At 39.2% G+C, this 26,061-nt stretch overlaps 1 protein-coding gene across 11 annotated transcripts in view; it reads right to left on the reverse strand.

Moving 5' to 3' along the window:
- Positions 1-26,061, reverse strand: part of ncam1a (neural cell adhesion molecule 1a) — a 257,551-nt gene that overhangs the window by 17,000 nt on the left and 214,490 nt on the right. For 5 of the 11 annotated variants that reach the window (XM_056398208.1, XM_056398209.1, XM_056398207.1 and 2 more), the window contains 4 exons: positions 22,961-23,086; positions 18,047-18,094; positions 11,305-11,429; positions 9,746-9,926 (listed from right to left, as the gene is read on the reverse strand). In XM_056398208.1, coding sequence (XP_056254183.1) covers positions 9,746-9,926; positions 11,305-11,429; positions 18,047-18,094; positions 22,961-23,086 — 480 coding nt within the window. Of the gene's footprint in view, positions 1-1,199; positions 3,820-9,745; positions 9,927-11,304; positions 11,430-18,046; positions 18,095-22,960; positions 23,087-26,061 lie in introns of those variants that run through there. The other 6 variants (XM_056398210.1, XM_056398211.1, XM_056398213.1 and 3 more) reach the window with 3 other exon arrangements.

Below are 26,061 nucleotides of genomic sequence, written 5' to 3' on the forward strand. Positions count from 1 at the left end.
TCTCATTAATCACATCGAGCGGACAAACAGGGAAAATGTTTTAGTCTGTGCAAAGAGAGTTCATCTGAAAGCTCCTGAACAGTAACGGCAGCTCTTCCTTGTTCAGTGGGTGATCTGTGAAATAATCTGTGTACACGCACTGCAAGTGAGTCTGATGCACACATTTACATGACGGTCCTGATTAGTAAAAATGGAAATCGCTCAGCACTGATCAGCACCTCCATTACTCAGTAGGTCCCGATGAACAACAGGAGGGAACAACAAGTGACAAAGAACACCTCAAGGGTGTCGTAAAGTCTTATTATCTCAGTGACAGGACTCAGTGGAGATGAAACAGCAGGGCCAGGGATAATAAACTGAGTCTCATCTCTGATATCAACACTGGAAAGAGGGAAGGTGAGAAGGCCAAGGTTTAGAGATGAAGAGATGCCCCCCCCCCTCCAAAAAAGAAAATCTACAGCTGTTTTTTTCATCTTTGCCAGTATAATTTTTCTCATTCCTGTTTGGGGAAACAGGGCTTTACTACATCAAGCTTATTTCTACCTTCAGGTGTAGTGATATTTAGTGATATTATGGTGCTTCTACATCCCGAGTCACAGGAAGAGCCTCTTGAGCAAACTTCACCGTGGCGTCGCCTCCAAAGCCGCCTTCAAAGGTGACAAATACACGCGAAAAACCTCTGACATTGGCTTATTTGGAATTGAAGTGCTCTTTGCGAAAGACTAGCACTGCTTCAAGGAGACCTTCTGAATTTCTGTTTTTCAAATAGTAAGTCAAGTACATGGTATGTTTGGTGTTTAAGCACTTAAACCCACGGGAACATCTTTGATAAGCAACTGACAACAAATATACGTCCTCTTTTTGGAAGATGTCATATTTTCTGCATTTCAACGCCGGGCTGAAATACAAGAGAAGAGCAGGGGGCATTAATGCCACAAGGGGGTATTTTTCCATCTATAACTCTTCTCATGGACACAGTAAACATCAATCCATCTGCACCATATCATTTGGACTGCCTTACAATTTTTGGCAACACTCAGCTGAAATAAATTAAAGATGAGTAGCTAAAGAAACACACCTCAGGTTCGGTCCATGGCCTTAAAAGGAAAAAGTCTCAGTATTTATCACTGGTCACCGGAACGCCGGCTCTCCGCTGTTTTCATGTTCAAGACAGAGAAAACAAGCACCATTCACATCTGTCTGATTACTGAAAATGTATCAATGCTTTATTAATTCTCTCACAATGAACTGTTGTGTATCATGGCTGTAGGTGATGTGAGCCTCTTCTTTTTTTATGCATCGCTTTTCCCTCACCTCTCTCGATTCTGCAGCTCTTTAATGCCTCATAGAGCCGAGTGTGGAACAAATGTTTGCACAGATGGAAACTGTATAGAGGGCTTTGAGTATCTGTAGCGCTTGGCTACCAGTGTTAAGTATTGATATAAGATATTGTTTGATTGCACAAAGATTGATCAGATGCCTAAAACAATGTATATTTCCTTCAGAGGTCGTGTGACTTATGACTCGTCTCTGTCAAGAGCAAAAGTCGAATTCATTTGCCACAAGACTGCACAGGGGGGACAAGAGGGTCGATGTGTGGGTCAATAAGTCATGTGATCTTGACTGTGACCTTCTCTTGAACTAACAATTATAATTAAGGTTCTTTAGCCTTAGTGAAGTTTTTTCTCTTCTTTTTGAATCCAATCCATGATCTCGGTGTCGGATCAGAAAACTAATATTACAAACGACATATTTTGTTGTTTAATTTTGATGACGTGTTGCAATGTCATCAAATTTCTGTGTTTTTTTCTGACTGGACACTGGATTGATTTCATGCTAGATCATGTTAGCATGTTCGCTAGCTATAACCAAAATTTGCTCAACAAGCCATCGCTGTCACCTTGCTGATGCACATCTGATTTGTATATATTAAAATGTTCTTTTCACTAATAATGAATAATTACAGCTTCCATGAAGTTTTCATGTTAGCTGTAGTCGCTAACAGTTGTTTGTTTCTAACAAACAGATTATTGTCTTACCTTTGTTTATACTGTAGCAGCCAACACGTGATACTAAATTAAGATTATGGATGTATTTAAGATTAAAAAAAGGTGAGTAAAAGAAGCTGAGCTAGCTTAGAACTGGAGAATTTAGTTTTTAGTTTCACAAAAAAGGAGTCATGTGTAATTGCAAAGCCTCTATACAATATACACTGTTTACCATTTGTTCCTTTTTCTTTAAAATGCATATTGTGTCTTGTTCAGTTAGGCTATAGCCAGGCTTCTACTCTTTCAACATCTGGGTTTAACAGTCATGTGTGGCGTGGTGTAATGCAACACTGAATGCAGAATACAGACATTTTGTTAAAGCTCCAGAGGGAAAAAAAAAAAATTGGCTAAAATCAGCTTCACAATCCAGGCCATGAACAGTCAGTACAAGTCAGCACTGTGTCACACATCTTAGTATGTATAATATCTAAAGCTTCAGAAAGCCATTACTTTCATGAAAGAAAAAGAAACATAATTTATTTCAACCCTACAATGGTTACATGGAAATACACTGATACGTACTTACAAAAATGTCTCCGAGAATAAAATCATTTCACATTATTGAAAATGAAATTTTTAGTGTTTTAACAGCGGTTGCATTTAGGTGTTTTTTAGACATTTCTCTGCTTTCAGGTAAAAAGAGAACTTGAACCGTCAAAATAACAGCTGATTTTCTTGTATTTCATGAAGATCAGTTTGAAAAGAGAACGTACACTTGTCACAAAACATGATTAGTTTTTCTGCACAACCTTCTGCCCTCTCCTGACAAGGCGGTTACATAACAATGTATTTGAACGTGAGGCATAATATGTAAAGATGACAAGTAATAAAGTGTCTTGAAAAACAAACAAATAAACAAAAAAAAACGAATACTCTGACCATAATCAATATTAAATGTCTCTGCAAATGTTATCTTTCCTCATTTTTTTGTACAGAAGGACCTTCCAAGCTCGTATCCCAGAAAAAGAAACTGAAATCAGGCACAGCATTTGCACTCGTCACCGTGTTAACACATTCATAATGCTTGACTGGGGAGCTTCGAAGCAGCTGCATAGCACATTCATGAATACTGGATCATGCCTCGTGTCAGCTTTCATGCAGTTTTCATGCTTTTATGTCATTTGTGACATAAACAGTGGAATGACGTGTCTGATTAATAGGCAATAAATTCCAAAATAAAAGTCTCTTTACAATTGCCATTTCCGGTTAGAACATTGTAGACACATAATCAAACAGTGTAAGGTAATTATTTCTATTTATCACCCCTCTTAAGATCACATTAAGGCATTATGAATGTGTTACTAACTGTATCTAAAACAAGGCGGCAACGCTTTGTTTACATTATATCTCAGTAGAGCACCCGTGTCCTACTTTAACATTGACAAAACCCTCTAAAAGTTTCCCTTTCTGAATCTTTTCAGTTACAACATGAAAAAAAAAAAAAAAAAAGATGAAAAAAAAAAAATTAACAGAATCTAAATCCCCAAAATCTGAGAATGATGCAAGTACTGAGCACCCTGTAATAACGTCATGAAACCAATGTCTTGACTCTTCATCTTTTTTTTTTTTTTTTTTTTTTTTTATCTTGTGTGTGGCTGCACAAGGGTCGAAAGGCATAGAAAGCAAAGGGGGTCTGTGCCCAAAGATTTCAAAGGCTCAGACTTTCCTCTTTCTCCTTGAACAAAATCAGTTTATGAGAGCCAGTGCACAGTCAGCACGGACAGCAGGAGAGCTGCCAGACTGTACGTCACACATCGGCAACCGAGGGTAGCTGATGTTATCCACCAACAATGTACATATATCAATATCCATACAGAGTGGTAACCATAGCAATAAGGTGTGGCAGGAAAAAAAAAAACAAACAAAAACAACAACAAAAAAAACACAATAAAGGCACAAACAGAGAAAGAAATTTGTGTGTATGACAATGTCATGGTCCATAGGTGCCCAAGAAGATCACACATGAAGACAAGAGGAGGACACGGAGAAAAAGGGGAAGCAGGAGAGAAAGAGGGAAAAGAGGGAGAGAGATAGAAAAATAGGTCAGAAATACAGAAATACAAGTCTGAAAGGTTATTAGAGACTGAACCGAGGAATAAAAAAAGGAAGTCTAAGTTAGAGGATCAAAGTAAAAAGAAGTCATAGCATGTTAGTAGCACGGCAAATGACACGTGGTTCATGGCGGGCATGGGGTGGAAGGTCACAGAAATGAAGGAAATGAGGGATGACAACAGGAGGGAAGACATTTCAAACACACTGCAGTGCAGCCTCCCTCTGTTCTAACGTTTCACAGAAACAAGAGGAGGTTTTAATCAGCCATGGCGCAGATCAGTGGCAGAGTTTAGGATAAGATAGATGACGACCTGGATGCCAGAACACATCCACGTGAGTCGAGCTATTATCTCTCATCCGTAATGGCCAGTGGTGTAATGTCAGGTAAACGCAAGTATCTGTATCCATTAGACCATTAATGGAGCTGTGATAGACACAGCAGGGACTTTAGATTTTGGTTGTGTGTGTTTTTGGAAGCGGGAGACAAAGGCTGGCATATTGACTGACAAAAAAAATACAACCAATTTCCAATCAGCAGCTCCCTCTCCTAAGCCTGCAGAGTAATGATGCTGGATTGGTTTGCCGCTGCAGCATCAGCTACTGACTTCATGTGCAAAAGCAGCAGGATCACAAAGAAATCTATTTATTCAGATGAATTGACAGTTTTATTAGCAGCAAATAGCAAAATGGCAGCACTGTGTTCATAAATTAGGTGGTATGGTTTTCTCTTTTTGCAGCTTTGCAAAGACATTGGTTAAAAACTTTTCCTAATTATCAAAGAGGAATCCGGGCGGGATTATGTTTCTTCTAAAACACATTTGGTGTTTTGCGAATCACCGGGATATAAACAACTCTTCTAGGAGACAAGGTTGGAAAAAAAAACAGGTCAGTGGCTAAAAGAGTTTTTTAAAAAATGACATACAAATTTAACAAAAGGAGAGTTTTGTTCAGCGAATGCGGCAGCTGTTTTTTTGTGGTCAATAACTTTGTGCTTCAGCAACCATTACACCACTGGTCATGGCAGGGAGAATAGCCCATGCAAAAAAACCACACATCCAAAACACAAGCTGGTTATGAAGGTCACGTCTATGACATGGATGACAGAGTGATCTCATGTTATAAAGACCGCAAAGGTTAAGAGGTGTTTTCTTTTTGTAGTTTCACTCCAATGTCAACCTTAGCCGGGGAGATTTGGATGGATCATTTATCAACACCTGCCACTTTTGTGTCCATATAAGCAAATTTACACAACCTGTGTTTATTTTGACTGACACTTTTGGCTTGAGAATTATGATGATGTTTTATCTCTCCACAGCTGGGCAGCATTTTTGCCTTCTGCGAGTCCAAGGCACGCAAAACGCTGCCCAGCTGTACCTGCGGAGAACTGGAATTACACAAGCCGAATGGTAGAAACGTTTTTGACACAACAGATTCAACGGATCATTTTCCCCAAAGAAGAGATAACTGAGATGTTTTCAGAGATCCTTCACTCTGAAATGCTTTCAAATCACTTGAATCAATATGTTTTTTTGTGGCATTTTGTGTGTGTGTGTGTGTGTGTGTGTGTGTGTGTGTGTTTGTGTGACTGCTTTCTGAGCATGTATTTAAACAAAGAAAAAGAAAGACTACAATTCAAACAGGTTGAAACTCAGCCTTGGGTCAACACGTTGCATTCACAATTTGCGTTACAGTGCCAATTTAGCGCATAGAGCCAGTGTAAATTTACAGAGGAGCAGCTGTTTTAGGCCAACGTGACCGAAAACAGCTGTGAAACCTTCTGGAATTAAATTCTGATGTTGGAGCTAAAAATAAAACTCAGAAATTTCCCATGTGCCTTGAAGTGAGGAAAAAACAACAGCAACTTGGAAGAAATACTAAAAAATATCCCAACACAAAAAAACATTAAATTAAAGTAATTACGGGAATTAAAAGGGGGACTGACTTGGAAGAAGCCCATGTAAACTTCTGCTCTGGTAGTATTATAAGTGATCCAAACCTCCCACTGCTATATGGCTGTTGTCCAGCAAGCACATAAAAAAGAAAATAACTGCTTTCTTTATGTGCCATGCACCGACAGCCGTTGCTTTTTAGGGTCTCCAGTAAAGAACAGACGAAATTAATCAAGTTGGAAGTGGCACCATGCAAAGATTGTAAGGGCTGCTTCCCCACCTAACTAGGCCGCACACTGTATATATTCAGGTCAGCCACGGACCCTGAACTGTGAGACCCACTGAACCTGTGGAAGGGCGGAGGTGGAAGAGGAAGACGGAGGCCGACAGAGAGAATAAAAATAACAGACGATGTGGAGAAACCATGAGTGAGTCGATGAGGGAGTTAGAGACAGATGTAATATGAATAAAGAGACAGAGAAAGTAAAATGGATCAAGACAAAATAAATAAAACAGGGACAGGATAATAAAATATAAAAGGAAAATAAAAAACGAATTCTGCTTTATAAATCTAAATCTGTCCATTTGCTAGGATTTATCTTCTTTTTTTTTTTCCTTTTTAAAACAAACTGTGACATATTGTACTTGAAAAGCTGACATGATAATTATTTAATGAAACGTTACAGGTTCTTATTCCTGCTTCAAACATTATAGTTTCTTTAAGATATCTGTACCACACAGTGATGGACAGTTGGCCCGAGGCATAAACAAAGAGTTTGTGCAGCTGCAGAGGCTCAAGGCCACGAAAGGCCCAACTACGGTGTTTTGTTTTTATTCATTTTTTTTATTACATATTTGAGGAAATCACCTCTTTTATTGTTGTGAAACTCAGTTGTCTACTTTGCTGTGTTTAGAAACATCACATAGAGGAAGTTTTTAGGTTGAAAAATGGGAAGCCAGTGAGGGATCCTGTCCTAATTGTCTGTCTATAGTGTCTCTCTCTGCTGAGACCCTCCCCTTGTGGGAGCTGTGCTTCCAGTATGCCGCTGTGTTAAGGTCAGAGCAGATGTTATTCTATATTTTTCTCATTGTCAACAAATCCCACGATAAAAACAAACAACCAATCATTACTTTCCGACTTTGCGACCCTGTCTGTGGCCTTCAGCCCTAAAGCCATCTGTTCGTACTGAAATTGTAAATCTTTAGTAACAGTTCACAAATATATAGTTTTATTCTCAAAAAAGAGGGCAAATAATCTCCAAAAACATCTGTTACAGCTGTTGCTGTAGTTAGTTGCTGTAGCACACGTTATTCAAACAGGAGTAAAGAAGGCATTTGTGGTGGATTATTTTCAGCCGCAGATTAGTTTTGGGATTTAGGAGTATAATTATGGTGTTGTAAATTTTACCAGGTTCATTTATTTTCTGTCTTTCTTTTCAGTTATTGTAATTGTAGTTTCTTTTTGTTCTTCTCAGTGACTCCCATGTGCTGGAAACGTATGTATTTGTTTAACAAATGAGTCATTCTGAAATGTTTCATTTACAAAACTTTATATCTACCACTTGCAGACATGTAATCTGTGTTTTCTCTAACTTATGCATCTCTTCAACACCGCTCCATCATGGTCTTTAAGTTGTTGCAGAATATTATGGGATGTTGTAATGACTATATATTAAGGCTTTTAAGGCATGAGCGAATGTGAACATTATGTTTTTCCGATGCTAATAAAAATAATGATGAATTCTTCTCTAATTTTTTTTAAATTAATCTAATTTTCTAATCAAATGAAGCTTGAAATGTTTGTGTCATTTCATTAGGTTCCTTGATGTTCGCTTGTTGTGTTTGAAGTAATGAGGATCTCTTTAGTGAAGACAGAAACTAGGAGGCCAGAAATCTCTGAAACTGAGGGTGAGGATGGAAGAAAGACGAAGATGATGAAGATGAAGAAGTTTCTTTTTTTTGTTTTCAATAGAAGATAAAAAAAAGATAGTTGGAGGAGAAAGAAATTTAACCTGTTACACAGCTCAGGTATATCCTGCGATGGGGAGGCAGCCCGAGTTAAAACGTGCACCTTACACACAGCACAGCATCAGAGCAAAGGCAGACCGTGACCACCTGGGTAGAGAAGTATTTGGTATTAACTGAACAAAACACTCTGGGTCTGACTGATATCTGCTCCGACTGTAGCGGTCACTGAACTCGAGCGGCGACAGCTCCCTTATAGCAGATACTGGAGCCCGGCAGAGCAGAATACTATGATGCTGAGTTTTATCTGCAGCAGCAGAGAATCGAGGAGGAGCAAAAAAAAAAAAAAAAAGTACAGTGAGGCCTCTGCTCTTCGTATGGATGCAACAGCTATTGTTGACCTTGTGCAGCCTGGGATCTCAAATTCTGTGAAGTGAGCACAATGTTTTGAAATGCAAATAAGAGGCTCTATGAAGAAAAAAAAAAGACAAAACAAAAAAAAACGAGGAATGTATTGCTCCAAGAGGAAAGGATTAGCTGGGGGAGACATAACTGGAAACAAGCAGACGTTTGGCATTAACAGTAAAAAAAGAAAGAGAGAACAGGCCAGAGGTAAAATGAAAATAAACTTCAGATGACCCAGCTGAGAGCCACGTGTGCATTTTTACTTTTCACCAACTTTTGGGAAACACGTGGCGCTGTAGCTGCATGATGACAACACATGAGCGGATACCTTTGTTTTCTTTGATCAGCTACTTTCTGGTACTTTGCACCATTCAAACAGAATGGACTACAAACCGGAGTCTCGAGACTTTAAAGCTTCATTATCTGATGGTTTTCACTGACGATTTTACCTGTTTCTCTTAATTCCTTGTCTCTTAATTCCTTGTATTGTGTGATTGTGCTCTTTACCTTGTCGACTGTGTTTTTGTGATTCTCGGGTCTCTCTTGGAAAACAGATCTTAATCTCGATGAGACGATGAGACCGAGTAAAAAAACAAAACAGATTAGATAAATAAATAAAAAGTAAATGCTCTTGAATTGTGTTTACGCGTATCGAGAGCTACGGAGAACTGGAGTCAGATGTTTCACATGCTTGAACTTACTCGGGCTGATTCTGATTTTAATGTTCAGTCTGCTGAACCTCCATACTCCAGAGGAATGCCAAAATTTCTCTCTGCTCCATAGCATTGGAAACAAGAATAACAACTTTCATGTTAAATATTAAGCTGAAATAACGCCTCTCTCCGCTCGTCACTACAACACAGCTTCGTTCCCTGATCCTAAATTGAATGTAACCTTAATATTAAACGAGGGTTTACTTTTCTATATTTAACCGTTAGATAAACATGTGTTTCATTATTCATATCCAGCTCATGTTGCTGTAACACATTCCTTTCATGCAGGGGGAATGTCTTCAACACATCATGTGCATTTCATTTTGTGCTCATTTCACATAGTATCATGAGACCGTGCTGTTTTCTTTTTCATTTCAAACCCACTGTACAACTTTTTTTTATGGCTTTCAGCAAATAATAAAGTCCTTATGCATCATGTATTTGCACTTTGTTACCAGTTGCACTAATAAGCGCAGGGGAAACAATACACCTTCTCCCACACAACAGACAGAGACAGATGATTCATGTCAGACCCTAAAGCCGGCAAGCTTTGAAAAAGCACCTAGTAAGAGTCATGGATCGCATTAATAGAGCCTTTCTGGTCACGGTGGAAGCCTTTGTACACTGTGGCTGGTGTGTGCGGATGCTCAGGGTGGGATGATGAGAATAGTACCTGGGATGGTAGTTGGCTCTGTAGCTGTTCTGAAGGAGAGGATGCCAGGCTTGGACTTGCCCTGCTGATTTTCTGCCACCACGTGAACCTCGTACTCTGTATTCCAGTCCAGGCCGCTCAGCACCACATACTCACTGCCATGGGGAAGGCGGATCTCTGGTTTCCAGTCAGACACATGTTTCTGAGGAAGGAATGCAGGGAGGGGAAGGGTGGGGGGACATCTTAAAAACTGAGTAACCAAGAGAGATTGTGGTCGTTCCACACAAGCATAGAGGAAAGGGTCATTTTAGATCATTTGATAATGACTCTATGTTTCAGGCTGTTTGCCGAAGATAGAACGGGTGAATTGTTCTTTGATAACTTCACAAACTACACAGGCAGGAGGGTTTGGGGCATATTTTTCAGTTTCACTTATATCGCCAGAGATTATCTTGGCCCAAACGATCGTGTAGCACCATTCTTCGCACACAAGACAAAAAGCTTGTAAAATGGAGAACAATCTGAAGTATAAAGAGGTTGCCATTCATCATATGCAAATGTGTGTGCAATGATTTGAGGTATCAGAAATCTTAGCTGTGGTTCGCTTTAACTGTACAGTGAGAAATCTGTTGCTTATATCTGAATTGGTGAAACTTTTTTTGGGCGGGAAACAACGTAGACATGCAAGCTGCTGCGTGAAAAGATGGTTTTGAAGGGAATGAATCTCTTTGCATTAAATACAGAGGTTTCGATTCCACTTCATTATAAGACTACCTTCATAAAGGATTTATAAATGGTTGCTAATTCGGTTGTTAGATCATAAATAAACAATTATAAACAAGTTATAACATAGTTTTCATACACTGATGCAGGCTCACTATTTGGCAAGATCAAGTTCATGCTTACTACTTACTGAGACGTGCAAAGATGTAGTAAACTTACACACTAAAAATATGAGGAGGTGTGTGTTAAAAGTAGATTTGTTTCTGCTGCAGATGCATATTTTTTTGATAGTTTAAGGTACAAATTAAAATCGAGTGTGAACTAAAGGTGCAGTTACTAAAGTAGCACACTGATTGAGGCTGGGCGTCACACGGGAAAAAGATCTCACCCACCAAATACTAGGCTTAGTCTCTGGCGGTGGAGTTTAATCAAACACACTTGTTAGTATTTACTGGTGAGAAACCAGCGAGGAATCGTGGCTTACTGGTTTGGCTTTCTGTCAGCACTCATCCTCTCTGTCGACAAACTGTTCATTTTATTCTTCTTGTTAGCAAAAAAAGAAAAAACTTGTGTGTCACTAATACCGTGGTTTAAAAGTCAAATTCGGTCAGTTGGGAACATAATTATATCGTTGAAGGTGCAAATTGTAAGGTTAAAAAAAGTGACATGCATGAAAGGGGCTTTAATGTGCTTATTGTTGGCAGGTGTTTTTTTTTTTTGACGGAGGTTAAAAGTTAATTCCTGCTTTCAGTTGGTTTGGTGAAGCATTGTTCAGATTTTACTGTTTTAACAAAAAAAAAAAAAAAATGCAGAGCAGCAAAGTGGCCCCATGTTACCTCCTTGCCCAGTATACTCACAGCCTTGTATCTGATCAGGTAATGTTTAATGGGGGAACCGCCGTCGTCCTGCTTGATCCAGTTGACCTTAAGAGAATTGCCCTTGTTTTGGACCTTGACCTCTAGCTTGGGAGCACTGGGTTCCCCTGCACAGGACAAACCAAGAATTCACGATTAGCAGACATAAACATGGCTGTTGCATCAACATGTGTTTGGCCTCTGAACGCAGCTCACCTACTGTGTTTCTAACCTTCCTACGCTGCGTTCACCTGTGCGCTCGTATCTCCAAGGTCGGCCTGAGCCGCGACGTGAATTGATTGGCGGTTCGACTGTTGGAATTGATTGGCGGTTCAAGCTTGCTTTCTCCAGACGCGGTAGAGAAGCAGCGCGGAGTATAACCGATAATCACAGTGTGATGAAAGCCGCCCTTTGTGGGCCCTAATGTAACACGGGGCGTTTCGGTGCCGTCATGCTGCTCTACTGAGCTGTTACAGGATCTGAACACAAAAGTGTCTTCAAATCAAATCCCTGCCGCTGATTGGCCGCAGCGCTCCGCGTTAACACGTGTCGACTGATAGCAGGCTGCATGAGAACATATTAACACAGTCAGTGTTCTCATCAAAAAAAAATATAAAAAGCTTTCTGATATAAATAAAAAAAAGAAAAACTCCACATTAAGCTCGACTGGTGTGTCACTTTTCAAGTGATACTCCACCCACATCTGTCTCTGATCTTCAAGCTCTCACCACCTGCAGTCTCGAGCGGTGGCTGTAAAAAAAAAAAAAAAAAAAAGTTGATAGTTTCAAAGACTGAGATACAAGTTGTGAATCTAACTTTTAAAAAGATTTTGAACAAAAATAATAATAATTAAAAAAAAGGACATCAGAGAAGCTGCAGGAAGTTTCTATGGATACGGCGCCTGTCATGAAACCAGTAAACGTGGAAATAGTAATAATATCACGTTCACAGGGCCAGAACTGCGTTTTTTGTGAGGTCGCTGTGACCTTTGACCTTTGACCACCAAAAATCTAATCAATTGATCCTTGAGTCCTATAGTGATATATTGTTGCTGAGAAATCGTGTCCATGAGAACGGGACGGACGTACGATCAGACAACCTGAAAACAATGTGCCTCCAGCTCTGGCTCTGTCTCCGGAAGGTGGTTGAGATTGAGGAACGAATCACACAGCGTCACTGATGTTCATTTCCTGTTTCATACCTAACAGTAAAAGCTAGATCTTAAACTAAACTCACTTTTTTTTCCAGCCAACAGCGAGAGAGTATTTGATTTGATTATCAAAGATAGATTTTTTGGCGGAATATTCCTTTAAGAGCAGCTTTGAAGGATCAGTGAGCAGCATGGCGGCTGACGTGTTGTTCTCCTTGAGGCTCCTCATTATCTGCTCTGTCCTCCTGAGTAATGGCTGCTGGGTCGCTGGATAATGAGCCTGTAGGCCTTGATTGGACATGTTACTCTATTACTTTTAATAACTTTTACAGTCTTTCGGGAGGGAAGGTCAAGGTGTTTTGTGCGTGAAGCGATGTCGGCTTTTACTCTCATGCCACTGTAAGGGCTGTGAGGGAGGAGACCAGAAAATCAATTATCTACTGTACATATTGGTTACACGTAGTTAGCCTTGTTATTATGTATGTATTATATATTAAATGGACTACCTCATGATAGCCAAAGCCTTTGCCCTGCGCTAACAATCTGATACTAACAGCCACACAAGCATGTGGCAGAAAGAAACTTAAATATACTGTATATCTTATATAATGAAGGACATGATGGATACTGGCATACATTTCAAATGCACATAAAAATGTCAGTTCTTTTTCTTCTTTTTCTTTAACATTTCAAACATCGGTGTTAGTGGTTGTGTTAATCAAATGAATATCCATGAAGGCACTTTCTCTTCATCATACGAGATCGTCTGAGCGCACTGCCTGAAAACTGCATTCCACTAGACTGGGGTGAGCATGACAGGTGCTGGAAGTGAATAAAACAGTTAGTAACAGCAGCAGTGCGACATTCAGCAGGGGGGGGGTTTATCCACGCACATCGTTCTGGGTTAGGTGAAAGAAAGTTTTTTTTGTTTTTTTTTCTGAGGCTAAAACAGAGAAAGGTGTGGTTAGAATGAGAGAAGCTCCACCATGCAGGCTGGAAAGGTTTTGGGTGCTGCTACACACGAGGAAGGGGGCAACATGTGGAGCATTGCCCCCTGACCTCACACTGACACACGTGTAGGAGAGGTGTGGTTCCACATGTGGCCTGAGCTAATACAGTGTCCTGCCTCAGCTTCCAGCATACACTGAGAGATAAAGGTACAGAAGTGTTATAAAATTTAGAAACATGATGTTTGTATGGAAGACGATTAGGGCGACATGATGATTTTCAAATGTTACACTCTGAGAGAGACAGATATCATTCATAGAAAAAGGCATTTTCTCAGTTTTGATATTAATGTCAGAACTTAAAATGCATTTTTTTTCACATCATCCAATCTTCTCCCATACTTTTTAAATACTGAATATTTAGTGTTGTTGCATTTAGTTAATTAAAAACTACTAACATAGGTCTTCAGTTTCTTTTTTTTTTATGTGTGAACTGAAGAACCGTGCGGACGTGACACCGGGGACAGAGACACATGCAGACAGGACCGACATTTCCATGGGGAAAAACAGCAGAACAATGAGAAGAAGGATGCAACGAGAGGAAATAAACTTGCATGCTGCAGTAATGCAATGCCGTGAATCCAATCAGTACAATTTTGTGAGCTACAGTGCGTCGTTCGGGGGGGAAAAAATAAGAAAAATTAGCTTCGTGGGTGAACATGAGGACTACGTTTAACCAGTGCGTGCAATGCAGACTGCAGTCAGTGGCACTTCGTGACGCTGCTCTTGTGATGTTTAAATGCGATTCCTAACACAATGGTGAATAAAAAATAAAAAATTTCATGTAACAACAGATTTGCTGGTTTCACAAAGTCAAATCTGTGATTTTTAAAAACATTTGATAATAACTGGAAGAGGATTTAGGTACAAATTAAAGCAAAAACAAACAATCAAAATCTTACTTGATTTTATGCAATCTTAATAAGTCGTATTTAAATGTTTTTTTATTCATTCAAATTTGTTTTAATGCTTTTAAATGAAATTTTAATGTCATTATTTTCAACGTATTCCCATGCCTCTGTAAAGCACTTTGAATTGAATTGCCTTGCGTCTGACTGGCGCTGTATGAATAAACTTGCTTTGCTTTGTCTAAAAACGTTACTTCTAATCAGGGTTTTATAAAAACAGGAACAACAAGAAAAGGCACACCAGGGAAACAAACATAAAAAGACTTGAAGCGTGTTTGGATTAAAATGGAGCTACTATTCCTGTTGTGGCAGATTCTTTGTTTTTGTCAACTAATCCAGGCTAATATGAAGCTAAAGTATCTTCTCAATTCTCCAGCTATTCATCTTAGTCATTTGTTTTCTCCGATAATTTAGATTTACAGATAAAGAGAGAAAATAGTGAAGCACTTAAACCAGCTCTGGTAAAGCACTTTGGCTGAGGCATGTCAAACCTCAACAATCTTAACTTGTCAATGCACCAAAGTGAGAGAAAAAAATACAAAGTAAGATTTTAAAAGACAGATGGAAGGAAGTGGGCGAGCCCAATAAAATTTTAATAATCCAATTAGCTTTTTCCTTCTCGGTGAAATAAGTTTAGTAATCAGTCCAATTTAAACGCTTGGTTTGATAAGTGCCTCTATGGAACGGACCCCATTTCCACCTGTTACTAATGTGTGATTGGAATAGGATGAACGCAGGTGTAAACGTAAGCAGGTCACACGGGGTCAGAGTTTACAATCACATTAAAGTGGCTCGGTTAACCACAACAAAAAGAATGTGGCCCTGGTGTGTATTTCTTATATTAATATAAATGTTTAACAAGGCACTAAGAGGGGAATGACTAAATGGAAAATAGACAGAAGTATCATAGCTTCTAGAAGGAAGAGAAAGTCTCAAGATGAATGGAGACGATGAAACGCTACTGGAGTGAAAAAAAGAAAAATGCATGTTTACTAAATCTCTACTACATATCTACAGAGTGACCTCGAGATGGATGAAAAATGGCCGAATAAAATAAAATAATAATAAGTTGTTTTAATGACTCATCTACAAATGTTTCCTGAATGATCACTGCTGATGTTATGATCTCAAACTAAAAACAAAACAAAACAAAAAAAATTACCTTCTGTTGGCCAGCGAAGACGACATCATCAGCACCATGCAAGAGCCACATGACAAAGTCACATGATGTGCACGCACATGATTGGTTGAAAAGGAAAATATAGAAGAAGGAGGAGGAGCCGGGAGGGGGAGGGTGGGGGTGGGGTCACATGGGAAACATACAAAAGATTTTTGAAATGATGAAAACATGTCAACATAAGGAACAAAAACAAACAGGAATGTTAAAGACAAAATGATACAAAAGGAACATAAAAAACAAAAAGAAATACATAAATCGATAAACAGATTTCTTTTTCTTTTTTTTAAAATACTCATAAGAAACATGTTGAAATCATGAAGCGGCTGCAGACTTAGTTTTGGTTGTTGGTTGTAGGTTAAAGATTAAAGACACAACCAAAACTGTGCACCCATTTAATTGCCTCATGCTTCCAGATAAACAGCTTTTCCTCTGACAGATAATTTTTCTTAATATATTTTAACATCATTACAACATTACTTCCCCAATCTGAATTTGAAGTACAGTCAGCTCTAACATCATGACTGCCATTAAAGACAAATGAAAGATTTCAAACAAAATAGAAGAGAGACTACAGCAGCTGGATTTTGAAGGACAAGCACAAAATCAGGGTCAAAAGAAGAACAGAGGAAACTCTGCAGCTTTATACAAACCATGCCAGCGGAGTATGATACACAACACAGCAGACAACAGCATGAACACAGGGAACATCAGGAGAGAGAGGGTCTGCATCAGATGACGGTCTAAAAGCATTTGTGACATTTGCTCCTGAGTGATGCACTTGTAGAAAACACAGAGCAGTTGCTGCAGCGTTTGGTATGAATCTAATGTAAAGCCAAGGCTGCATCTGACAAATGTTACGAACAGTGTGTTCGAGGGGAGAGATTAAGTTAGGAACACAGTTCTCATACAGTACATCAGGAGCACAAGTCAAAGGAGCAACAACAGACATACGACCATTGCTCCTGTGGCCTTGCACCAAAAACACAAAGTATGTCTAATTACACATTTTTATGTCACATGCTTTAGGATTTTTTTTTTTTTAAAGCAATCAGCAGTCTGGGAGGTAAGGTGCAATCAGTAATAATTTCACTGGATGTTTACACAAAAGTAATCATAAAATCTCAGCAGGGATTTCTGCAACTGTTGCTGATGAGTCACCACTGTTGTTACCTCAGTGGCTGCTGACCAGGGCACGCTGCTCCTTTAAATGACTATCTGCACCGACTGGGCAAATCCTCAAAGACTCGTGTGAACTGCACTGCCATAGCTGTGAGATGATCTGATACTCAGTCTGAGCTGATGAGAAACATTCAGGGAAGTTTCAAGAAAATTCAAAGTCTACAGAGACAGAGTGGTTTTGATAAAATAAAAAAAATAAAAAACTACAATATGTTGATATCACAGGAGCAGAAATAGGTTCTGTGGGTAGTAGGAAGATGGAGGAAAAAACAAGGTGGTGTCTTCATTTTTTTGTTCAGCGATGCATTTAAGGTACCTGGCTTACTAATGTAAAAATACATTTACCAGAAAAACAAATCAACTGAGGAGAACAGATGATTTCCTAACCAATCAGCCGTAATGACTCTAAGCTCTCCTGCCATTGTGCAATCCAAGATGGCGACTGGAAGTGTTACAAAAGAAAGGTGTAATTTCTTTTAACACTATACATTCTGATGTGGTGTTTTTGGCGTGATGAATTGTGGGGCTAAAATAGTGTCCATGACAATACAAGCGTTTTTATTGACCCTTCAGACACTTTGTCTGGTTCAAGACTTCAGTATTCTGTGTTATCCACCAGCAGGTTGGATTTACCGGTTTGATGTTGACACTAATGATACTTACAAGGCAGAAAAATTCTAATTACTGTAAACTCTATATGACACACACACATAAGGACACACAGTAATGTGTTAGCATGGAGCGTACTATTACTATTACACTAAATGTATTATACTGTCACTCAATGTTCATGCCAAAATAAGAGCATGAACATCTTGTGTGATAGTGTTATAAAAAAATTAACTTAATGCTCAATATGATATAAACTATCTCTAAAAAATAGCATTTAAATGTCAGTTTTGCAGCCACTGATCTACTGTATTCATATATATATATATATATATAACATATATGAATACATTTTCACTCCAATTCACAACACCACAATCAGAAGAGTCTCTACTATGATTTGGATCTTCACGAACAGGCACATTGTGTTAATTATGTCACACACAATCAGGCGGTTAGAAGGGCAAACCCTCATGTCCTTAGCAAATGTTAGTAAAATCATAATCTATGGGTTTTGAAGACAGTTATCAAAGCTAGTAAGCTGCCAACTCAATTTGCTGTTTTGCTGTGGCTCTGCTCTATAGAGAGGGCGTGTGCCCTCCTATGAGCCACTCCAGTGATGAACATCTACATTAACTGTGAGGCCAAGCAGGTAAAAGAGAGGTAGAGGTGAAGAGAGACACACTGCACACTGCTGGACTGGAATACTCACTAAGGGCCATAGTGGTAGCAGCGATAGAGGATGGAATCTCGGATGAAACTGAAAGACGGTGAGAACATGGTGAGAGGAGCTGGAGTTCTCCTCAACATGAGCAACTCAGAGCTGGGTAACTTTTTTAAATATATACTGTATATATATAAAATGTCATGGTGAATTTCTCTGGAACATTCCTGTGGAACGACGACTCCTCTGCTTTTTCAGTGTCTTTTACAAAGACCACCATGGAGCTTAGAGCTTGTTGTATCACATCCTGTTGAATGGGAATGTCCATGGGAAAGAAGATGAACTGAAACAGTTTTATATTTTTAGATATACTGTTATCATTAATACTGTATTTGCCCATAAGGCCTTTTTTCTCAGTGCAGGGTAAACTAAGATGAAAGCTGAGTTCTTGGGAATTTGAACTGGCAAAAACAGGAGGATGCTCTACGCTTAGTTTGAAACTGCTGGGGAATGTGGTGTTGGGCTCAGGTTCTTAACTGAACACCTGTTGTAATAACTGTAATATATATTAGAAGAAGAAAAAAAAACACAAATCTAATATCTGCATATAAAAATATCTAAATCACTACAGAGCATGTACGTTTTTATTGAGCAGTTGCAGATCTGCAGCGGCAGCAACGCTCTGCGTTAACTGCCCAGTAAAAAACATGAAAGATCATTTTTATCTTCAGCCAAAACAATTTGGCACCAAGAAATATCAGACTGTGAATCTGAGACTACAGTTTATCCTGCATATGGAATTTTATTTGATATTTGCGATCTACAGAGAGTTCAGTGCTTGCTGAGAGAAGACTGCTCTCACCAGCCAGTGATGACCCACTAAGACTAGTTTTATTGTGTCTTATTCACAGATACTGGTTACTGTATGTTACGGAAATTATATTAAGACACAAGGAAAATATTGCCTGAAGAGAAAATGGCAAAATGAAAAAAAAACTCATAAGCAGGTTCTGAAAATTTGAATTGTGGGAAAAGGTTCATTTAAGATATATCACTTCCCAACTGTGAACCCTCTTCAGACCCAGCTGGGTACTCTGGGTTCATCCACAAACACACACACATTTGCAGTTGCTCCCTGGAGGCTGGACTGTGGCTGCCCACTTAATAGTTAGCAAGCATATAACGCTGAGGACAAGGTCCCGCCCCTGCCATTAAAACAGAACAACTTATGAGCCGACATAAAATAGATTCTGTTGTGATTTTAGAGCTAATGCCTGTAAACATCAAAGGAATGTCTCACTAAAACAAAGGTAAGACAGAACAATGATTGTGCTTTTCAGGCTTCAGTGAGTTGTTTGTTGAGGTTCCTATGCTGCGTTCTTATTTCTTCTACAGTGAGTGCACAGTGTAGTTTCCTTTTGTGCCCATACTAACTCCCTTTTGTTTTGTTTTCCTCTACAGTTACCTTAAGTTGATAGATTCCTATAAAGTCCAGCCAACACTCTTAAAGGCGAGACACACTATTCTCCTCGAAGAGAGATAACGTTGATGCAGCCTCTGCTGTTTCAAGGATTTCTACAGTGTGTATGTTTTTGTACACACTAGTCTCCAAGTTATTAGTTGTTGTTTTCTTTATGTGTTTACAACATGTAAACATAATAGCCTTGTTTGATAAAACTGGATATTCAAGCTGGACATATTCCTAATACAATCAAAAGGTCAAGATTCTCTACTGGGAAACTAGTATGAATGAAAACATACTTACTGAAGACCTGAATCCAGAACACGTGAGCTGCTTCACATTGGCCACATTTATGATTACGGGCTTTAGGAGCAATAGATAAAAGCTTTCTCTGAGCAGCTGCCAGCTTATAAAGAAAGCTGCAACCCTGCAGAAACTACGAAGCTGTTTACTGGATTTCTTAAGATTCAATTGTGGTCAAGTCTAATGGCCAAATTGCAATTGCAAAATAAAAGCATTAAGATTCTGGCAATTGAAAGCCGGAATATTTTAGCTGTCTAGAACATTTATTTTAGCTTTTAACATGAATACCTGCAAGTATTCTTAATTTACATTAATTACTGTGTGCCTCTTGTTTATCTATGTTTATAATACAGTATTCCGTCTTTAAAGACCTCATATAACCCTCATTGACTGAACTGCTGCAGTGCACAAGTACTACCTACTTTATAGAAGAGAGACACCAAAATAATAGGTAGCACCAAGGACTACGGTGCAAAATAACTCACTTGCTAGAGGCTGTGAGTTTGTCACATCAATCTATCACACCACTAAACAAACCTGAAACCACATTAGAGTAAAGGAATCGACTGTCGTCTGGAACATTAGTGCAACGGGTCATGAATGGTGACTGGTGTTTATGTAAGAAAGAAGAAAATGCACATAGTTTTGGAACAGTGGGTGGTGAATTTCTGCCGACGACATCACGTGATCAAGATTTACATTATTATAGCAAATTTAATTCGATCATTAAAAGGGGAGTTTTAACGCGGAGAGGAAGGTCAAATAAAAGCAGATGAATGAATGGCACGGAGATGGAAAACAAATAAATACAGAGGAAAATAAAGCAGAGGAGACAGGAAAAGGAAACTTACTTGTGAAAGCATACTCTGAGAAGTCCAATGGAATACAGAACAGATGGAAAACAATGAGAAAACAACACAACAAAGAGGAGAAACAAAGACAATGAGAAATGAGAAATATGATCAACTCTGTCCTGCCACATCATTTACTCACTGTCACACTGCTGCTGTGTCTTGTTGGGCCTCCTATCTACAGAAAGCCTGGCTTCCTCTTTGCTCTGCAGCTAACTTTGACTGTGATAAACATGGAACAGTATTAAAATCCAAATTAGAAATGTGTCTTTTAAATGACTTGAGGCTCGGCTGTGACACTGGTCATGGTAGGGATCCAGTGTTACTGCTACTCTGATGTTAAACAACACATTAAATAACAACATGCATACAGTCCAAACTGATTCCTCTTTGTCCATTCTCACTTCACTTCTCTACATGATACATGGAGTAAAGTTTGACGTCAGATTCATACATTTAAAAAAGTTCTGTTTAGACTGGTCTAAACTGAATAAATACAGCAGACACTAATTACTTTGCTGAGACACCTCGAAGTAGGACAGTGACTCCGTCTTTGACGTCAGGGATTCGGGCAAAATAAGCAGGATGAGGCTGAGGAGGGCTGTTTCTACAGAAGCAGCGGGGTGATGAAGCACAGATGGAAGCATGACACGGAGGCCGCTACGAACTAAAACAAAGATTTATTCATGACCCTGATTATAGATGCTGACTGAGAAATAGGTCTGTTTCCTTCTCACTGTTGCCTCGGTAAACTAGCTCCACAGTGGTTAGATGGATTCAATTATAATGAATAATTTTGGTTTATTAAGACGTGAATCTTATTTTCCTTGTTTTCATTATTCCGAGAACAGAACTCATCCAGTCATCAGACAATCAGGAAACAACTGGAGGATAATTACCCGGACTGTCCGGTGTCAACGTCCATCAGAGTTTACAGCCTGACTGAACGAACATTTCAGGTGAGGCTCATGTCAGTTCTTCCTACTAATAAAAGAGGTTTACATAATCTGGCTAAATTATCGGCTCATTAACAACCAGTCTGATCACCTGAAAAGCTCATGTTTCTGGATCTTGCAGCGTTGTTGCTGTGTCACAGATCTCAGACAGAATCGTGGACAAAACTACAAAAATAAAAAGCAGGTCGCGTTAAGCGGAATTATCCTTTAATCCAAAATCCTTACCATCATGTTTGAGTCTGGCACATTAGCTTATACTCGGTCCACACTGGATTTAATGAGTGTGACTGCCTCAGTACCAAACCTCTACCGTTTAACTTTGAATCTTTCCCTATGTTAAAATGTGAAATGCAATTATTTGGTGTTATATTAAAAAAACTTAGCAGACACAGGAAGTGATCTTTGTTTTGCAGAGTACAGGTTCTCTCAGCTTGAATATAAGAGCAGTTCCTGGACCTCTACTTGGCCTCCTTTAAACTTCAGTGAGAGCTTATCATTTGACATATTGTGGCACATAAATAAACAGAAAGTTGACACATTGTATTTGAGGCTGACACTTGGTTAATGGTGTCTTGCTCCTGCTCTTTGCGGCATTGGGTGCGGATGCCGCCGTGTGACTAACACAGTTGTGATCCGATGACGGATTATTCACAAGAAAAATTTATCTGATCTGATGCGAGTGTCATGGTTGATGAACAAATGTGGTCAAAACTTCCCTCATCTGCCTGACAAGCCGGTTTTTCTCCTCGTGTCTCTCTTGCTCTGTTAAAGTGACTTTTTTCTTTTTCTTCTTTCCTTCAAACACAGTTAAGTAAAAAATTTCCTGCGACATTTCATCATGTGCTGCCATCTTCTTCATGAAATATAAACAATTTTCAGCGGAGCATGACCTCTGGCTGTTATATTAACAATGCACACCGTCACTGCACTATAAATACAGAGCTGACACTTTACACTGAAGTATAAATCAGCCTTAAGGACGTACAAGTGCTATCCAGAACGCTTTGTCTAAATCACCTGAGTCGTGGGCTAACGAGGCAGGGCTCGGAGACGAGGTCTGCCTTACACACTGCAGAAATCCAGGAGGAAGGAAGCACATAATACTGTTCAGTGACGAAGGATACAGAGGTTACACTTTGCAAAGTTAACACTATTAACGAGGATGGACTTTGAAGTGGCAGTGGCATCGTGAATTATCATTCCCTCCGCCGTGGATTGGAGGAGGACCGCACCGGGGCTTGTCGTGACAATAGAGGAGTGTAGGGGTTGTAAAGCATCTTGACTCAGCTAGACATGAGCAGGCGGTGGAGTGCGCACTAGGTTCAAAGCGTTCAGGGGGTCAGAGGAGTTTACTGAGAGCAGGGACAGGAACAGCGGGGATGGTACTTACGGACTGGCTCGGTCTTGAAAGTCTTGGCCGAGCTGCTCTCGCTTATGCCTTTGCCGTTGATGGCGGATATCTTGACCTCATAGCTGGTCTCTGGTTTCAGGCCATCGATGGTGACCTTGTTCATGCCTGTGGGAAACGAGGGTGGTGTTAGTCTCTGCAGGAATACAGAGAGCTGAGACGAATGGACCAAGATGTTCATTCCTTTTCATGTGCTAATGTTTGCCAGATGCATAAATGACTATTACAGCTTTTTTCTGCACATTAAAATCTAGCCTTCTGTTATTAATGAACAATGTCAACACATACCCACAAAAAAAAACATTGTTAACAAATGACAGCTGACGTTTTTTTTCTTGGGAGGACAAAAATAGATTTTCTTTCTGTTAATATTCATACATATATATATACATATATGTATATATACATAAATGTATATTAGACGATATAGACGATTAGCCATTGTCTGTTTGCTCTTTTGCTTTTTTCTTTTGCTTCCTCTTCCTGATTTCATGTAGTTTTGTTATAGATAATAAGAACTAAAAACAAGTAAATAAATACAACTGTGTTTTCACAATGATTTGCCTGTAATTGCAGCACAGACAGGTTTGTGTTTATACTGTATAAGCCACATGTTTTACCACCGGGTGGGTCACCACAGGTGGGATGGAATAGCCTCCTGATGGGATTAATCATAGAGACTCATTAACAAATGGGAACAACGCAGAACAGGGGCACATCAGACCAACACCATGAAGATCAAAAAAGCTCAGAAAAGGATGAGGTCTAATTGCAGTGGGTGATTTATTGTTACTGGTTTTACTGTCGGAAAATAACATTAAAGATCAACTGTGACACAAAGAGTGTCAAGCGTAGCACGCAAAGAATGCTATTAGAAAAGCCTGCGACTGTTATCATTAAATGCGATTTTCACGGGTGAATTGAATCAATTTACATCGTAATCATGTCTGAATGTGTCTTCAAATTTAATAAATATAATCTAAATAATTCCATAAAGTGTGAACTTGTGGTGTTTTTTTTTTTCCAGAGGCAAAAAGAATAAAAAATTCCTGATTAGAATGTGCAACATTTCCATAGACAGACAAAGTTATTTGCATATTAGCAAGGCACCACTGAGATTTCAATCAGGATACAAACACACATACTGTATACACACTGTGTTCCCTGACTTTTGTACAAAAAAAAAAAAAAAAAAAAGCCACTTGGGTGATATCTCACTGTGTAATACAAAGAATAATAATTTCATGGATGAAAACAAATTTAGATGGTGGTGCAAAAGAGCTGAGAAACATTTTTTGATTACTGTGATGCTGGGAAAATTCTAAATTCAAGTTAATGCGTCAATGAGACGGACTTTAATAATGAACCATGCATAAACGAGTGCTCGGGGAAACTGTGTGAATACAACTTAAAAGGCCAAATGTATATACAACTGGGCTTTTAGCAGCGCCAGCTTCAGCAGGACTGACGTCACTGCTGAAACCCTCATGTTCAGATGAGATTTCCAGCCGCTGTGGAGTAAATTACCACTGATTACCACATGCTGGTTTCCTCAGCTTCTCTAAAAGGTTATCTCCACAAATCATAACAATCGTTCGGCTGACTGAATATGACTGACTTTGCTATGTGTTTATCATTGTGCTGCCGCAGTGCATGCTTACTGCTGCAGCAAGGAAAGTGCACTAACGTTTTAAGAAATTAATAAGTGGATGTAATTTGGTTTGTGGTGCTCGCAGCGATAAAAAAAAAAAAAAACAACTAAACATCAAACTTTCAACAATCGTCCCAGACACAGAAGACGTGTTTTTGTCTTGTGTGCTTGTCTGTGTGGATTTCAGTATTTAAAGTTTAACGCTGCCGATATTCTGTTTTTTATTGAGCAAAAACCGAAGAGAACATCAAATTCATCTCACTAACACGTTTCTTATCTGTCACAGATAGAGTAGGGAAGTCAGAAAGTATTGAGAGACGGACTGAAGCATTGTTGATATTTATCTTCTCATGGAATTTGTTGGCAGTTATAAAAATATAGCATGAGGCCAGTTTTTATCCCTTAAGCCTGTGATCAACAAAAAAATGGTAGAAGTCACATAAATTACAAAATGCATTTTTATGGAGTCCTGCTGTCACTGTGGTGGAGCGAGGATATTTGTAGTCCATCTGCATCATAAACCTAGATACAGTGTACTGATTATTGTTTACTTCACACTGCAGGATACGGTCATGCATAAATATCTAATGCATAAAACATAAAACATGAAGTGTTACAGTGTGCAGCACTGCTTTTAAACATGTGACTGCATCCCTGATTCACAATACCGTGAGAGACCTTTAAAACACGTTTACTTGTCGGTCATTGGATGTTTTAATATATTGAACAATAACAATATGTAACTTCCCCTCTCCCTGGTATTGTAGCTTAGCGAGGCCTTTTGTATTCCTGAATTTACAAATTGAAATTACAACTATACAAGAGGAAACACCTGCACGTTACAGTGCAACAGACAAGGTCCTCTCAGTATACAGTATGTGAGAGGCTCGATTTTATCAGATGGGGATTAGCTGATGTGGTTGAATGAGGTATTTTTGGCGACATTTACTGTTGGTGCGTGGGTTTTGTTTTGTGTATGTGCCGGCGTGACAGGCGGCTCTTGGGTCTTGAGCTGACAGCGGAGCCTGTCAACCACTGACTGATACGTCCCATGTGGCCGACAGGACAGGAACCATCCAGATTTGTAAGAGCCACAAACCCTCAGTGGGACGGGGATATTATCTGGGACCTGTCAGTGTCGGAGCTGACTGTCATTTAGGCTGCACTGTGTTCCACCTCTCCTCTTGACATCAGCTACTGTCATGTTGGGATTAGCCGTTGTTGCTAGCAGGAATGTTTTCTGCAGTTCCGGTTTATATCTCCATCATGTAAGAGCTGCAGTCTAAAGAAACACTCCCTACAATAATAACAATAACAATAAAGAACAACAATATAACAAAATAATAATCTTTTAAAAATTTAAAATTAAATGGAAACGGCAAGTGTAGCTAATGTTACCAGCCGTCATGTTGTGAAGAGATCAGATTTTTAT

The sequence above is a fragment of the Seriola aureovittata genome, chromosome 15, assembly GCF_021018895.1.
Source record: "Seriola aureovittata isolate HTS-2021-v1 ecotype China chromosome 15, ASM2101889v1, whole genome shotgun sequence".
Taxonomy (NCBI): domain Eukaryota; kingdom Metazoa; phylum Chordata; class Actinopteri; order Carangiformes; family Carangidae; genus Seriola; species Seriola aureovittata.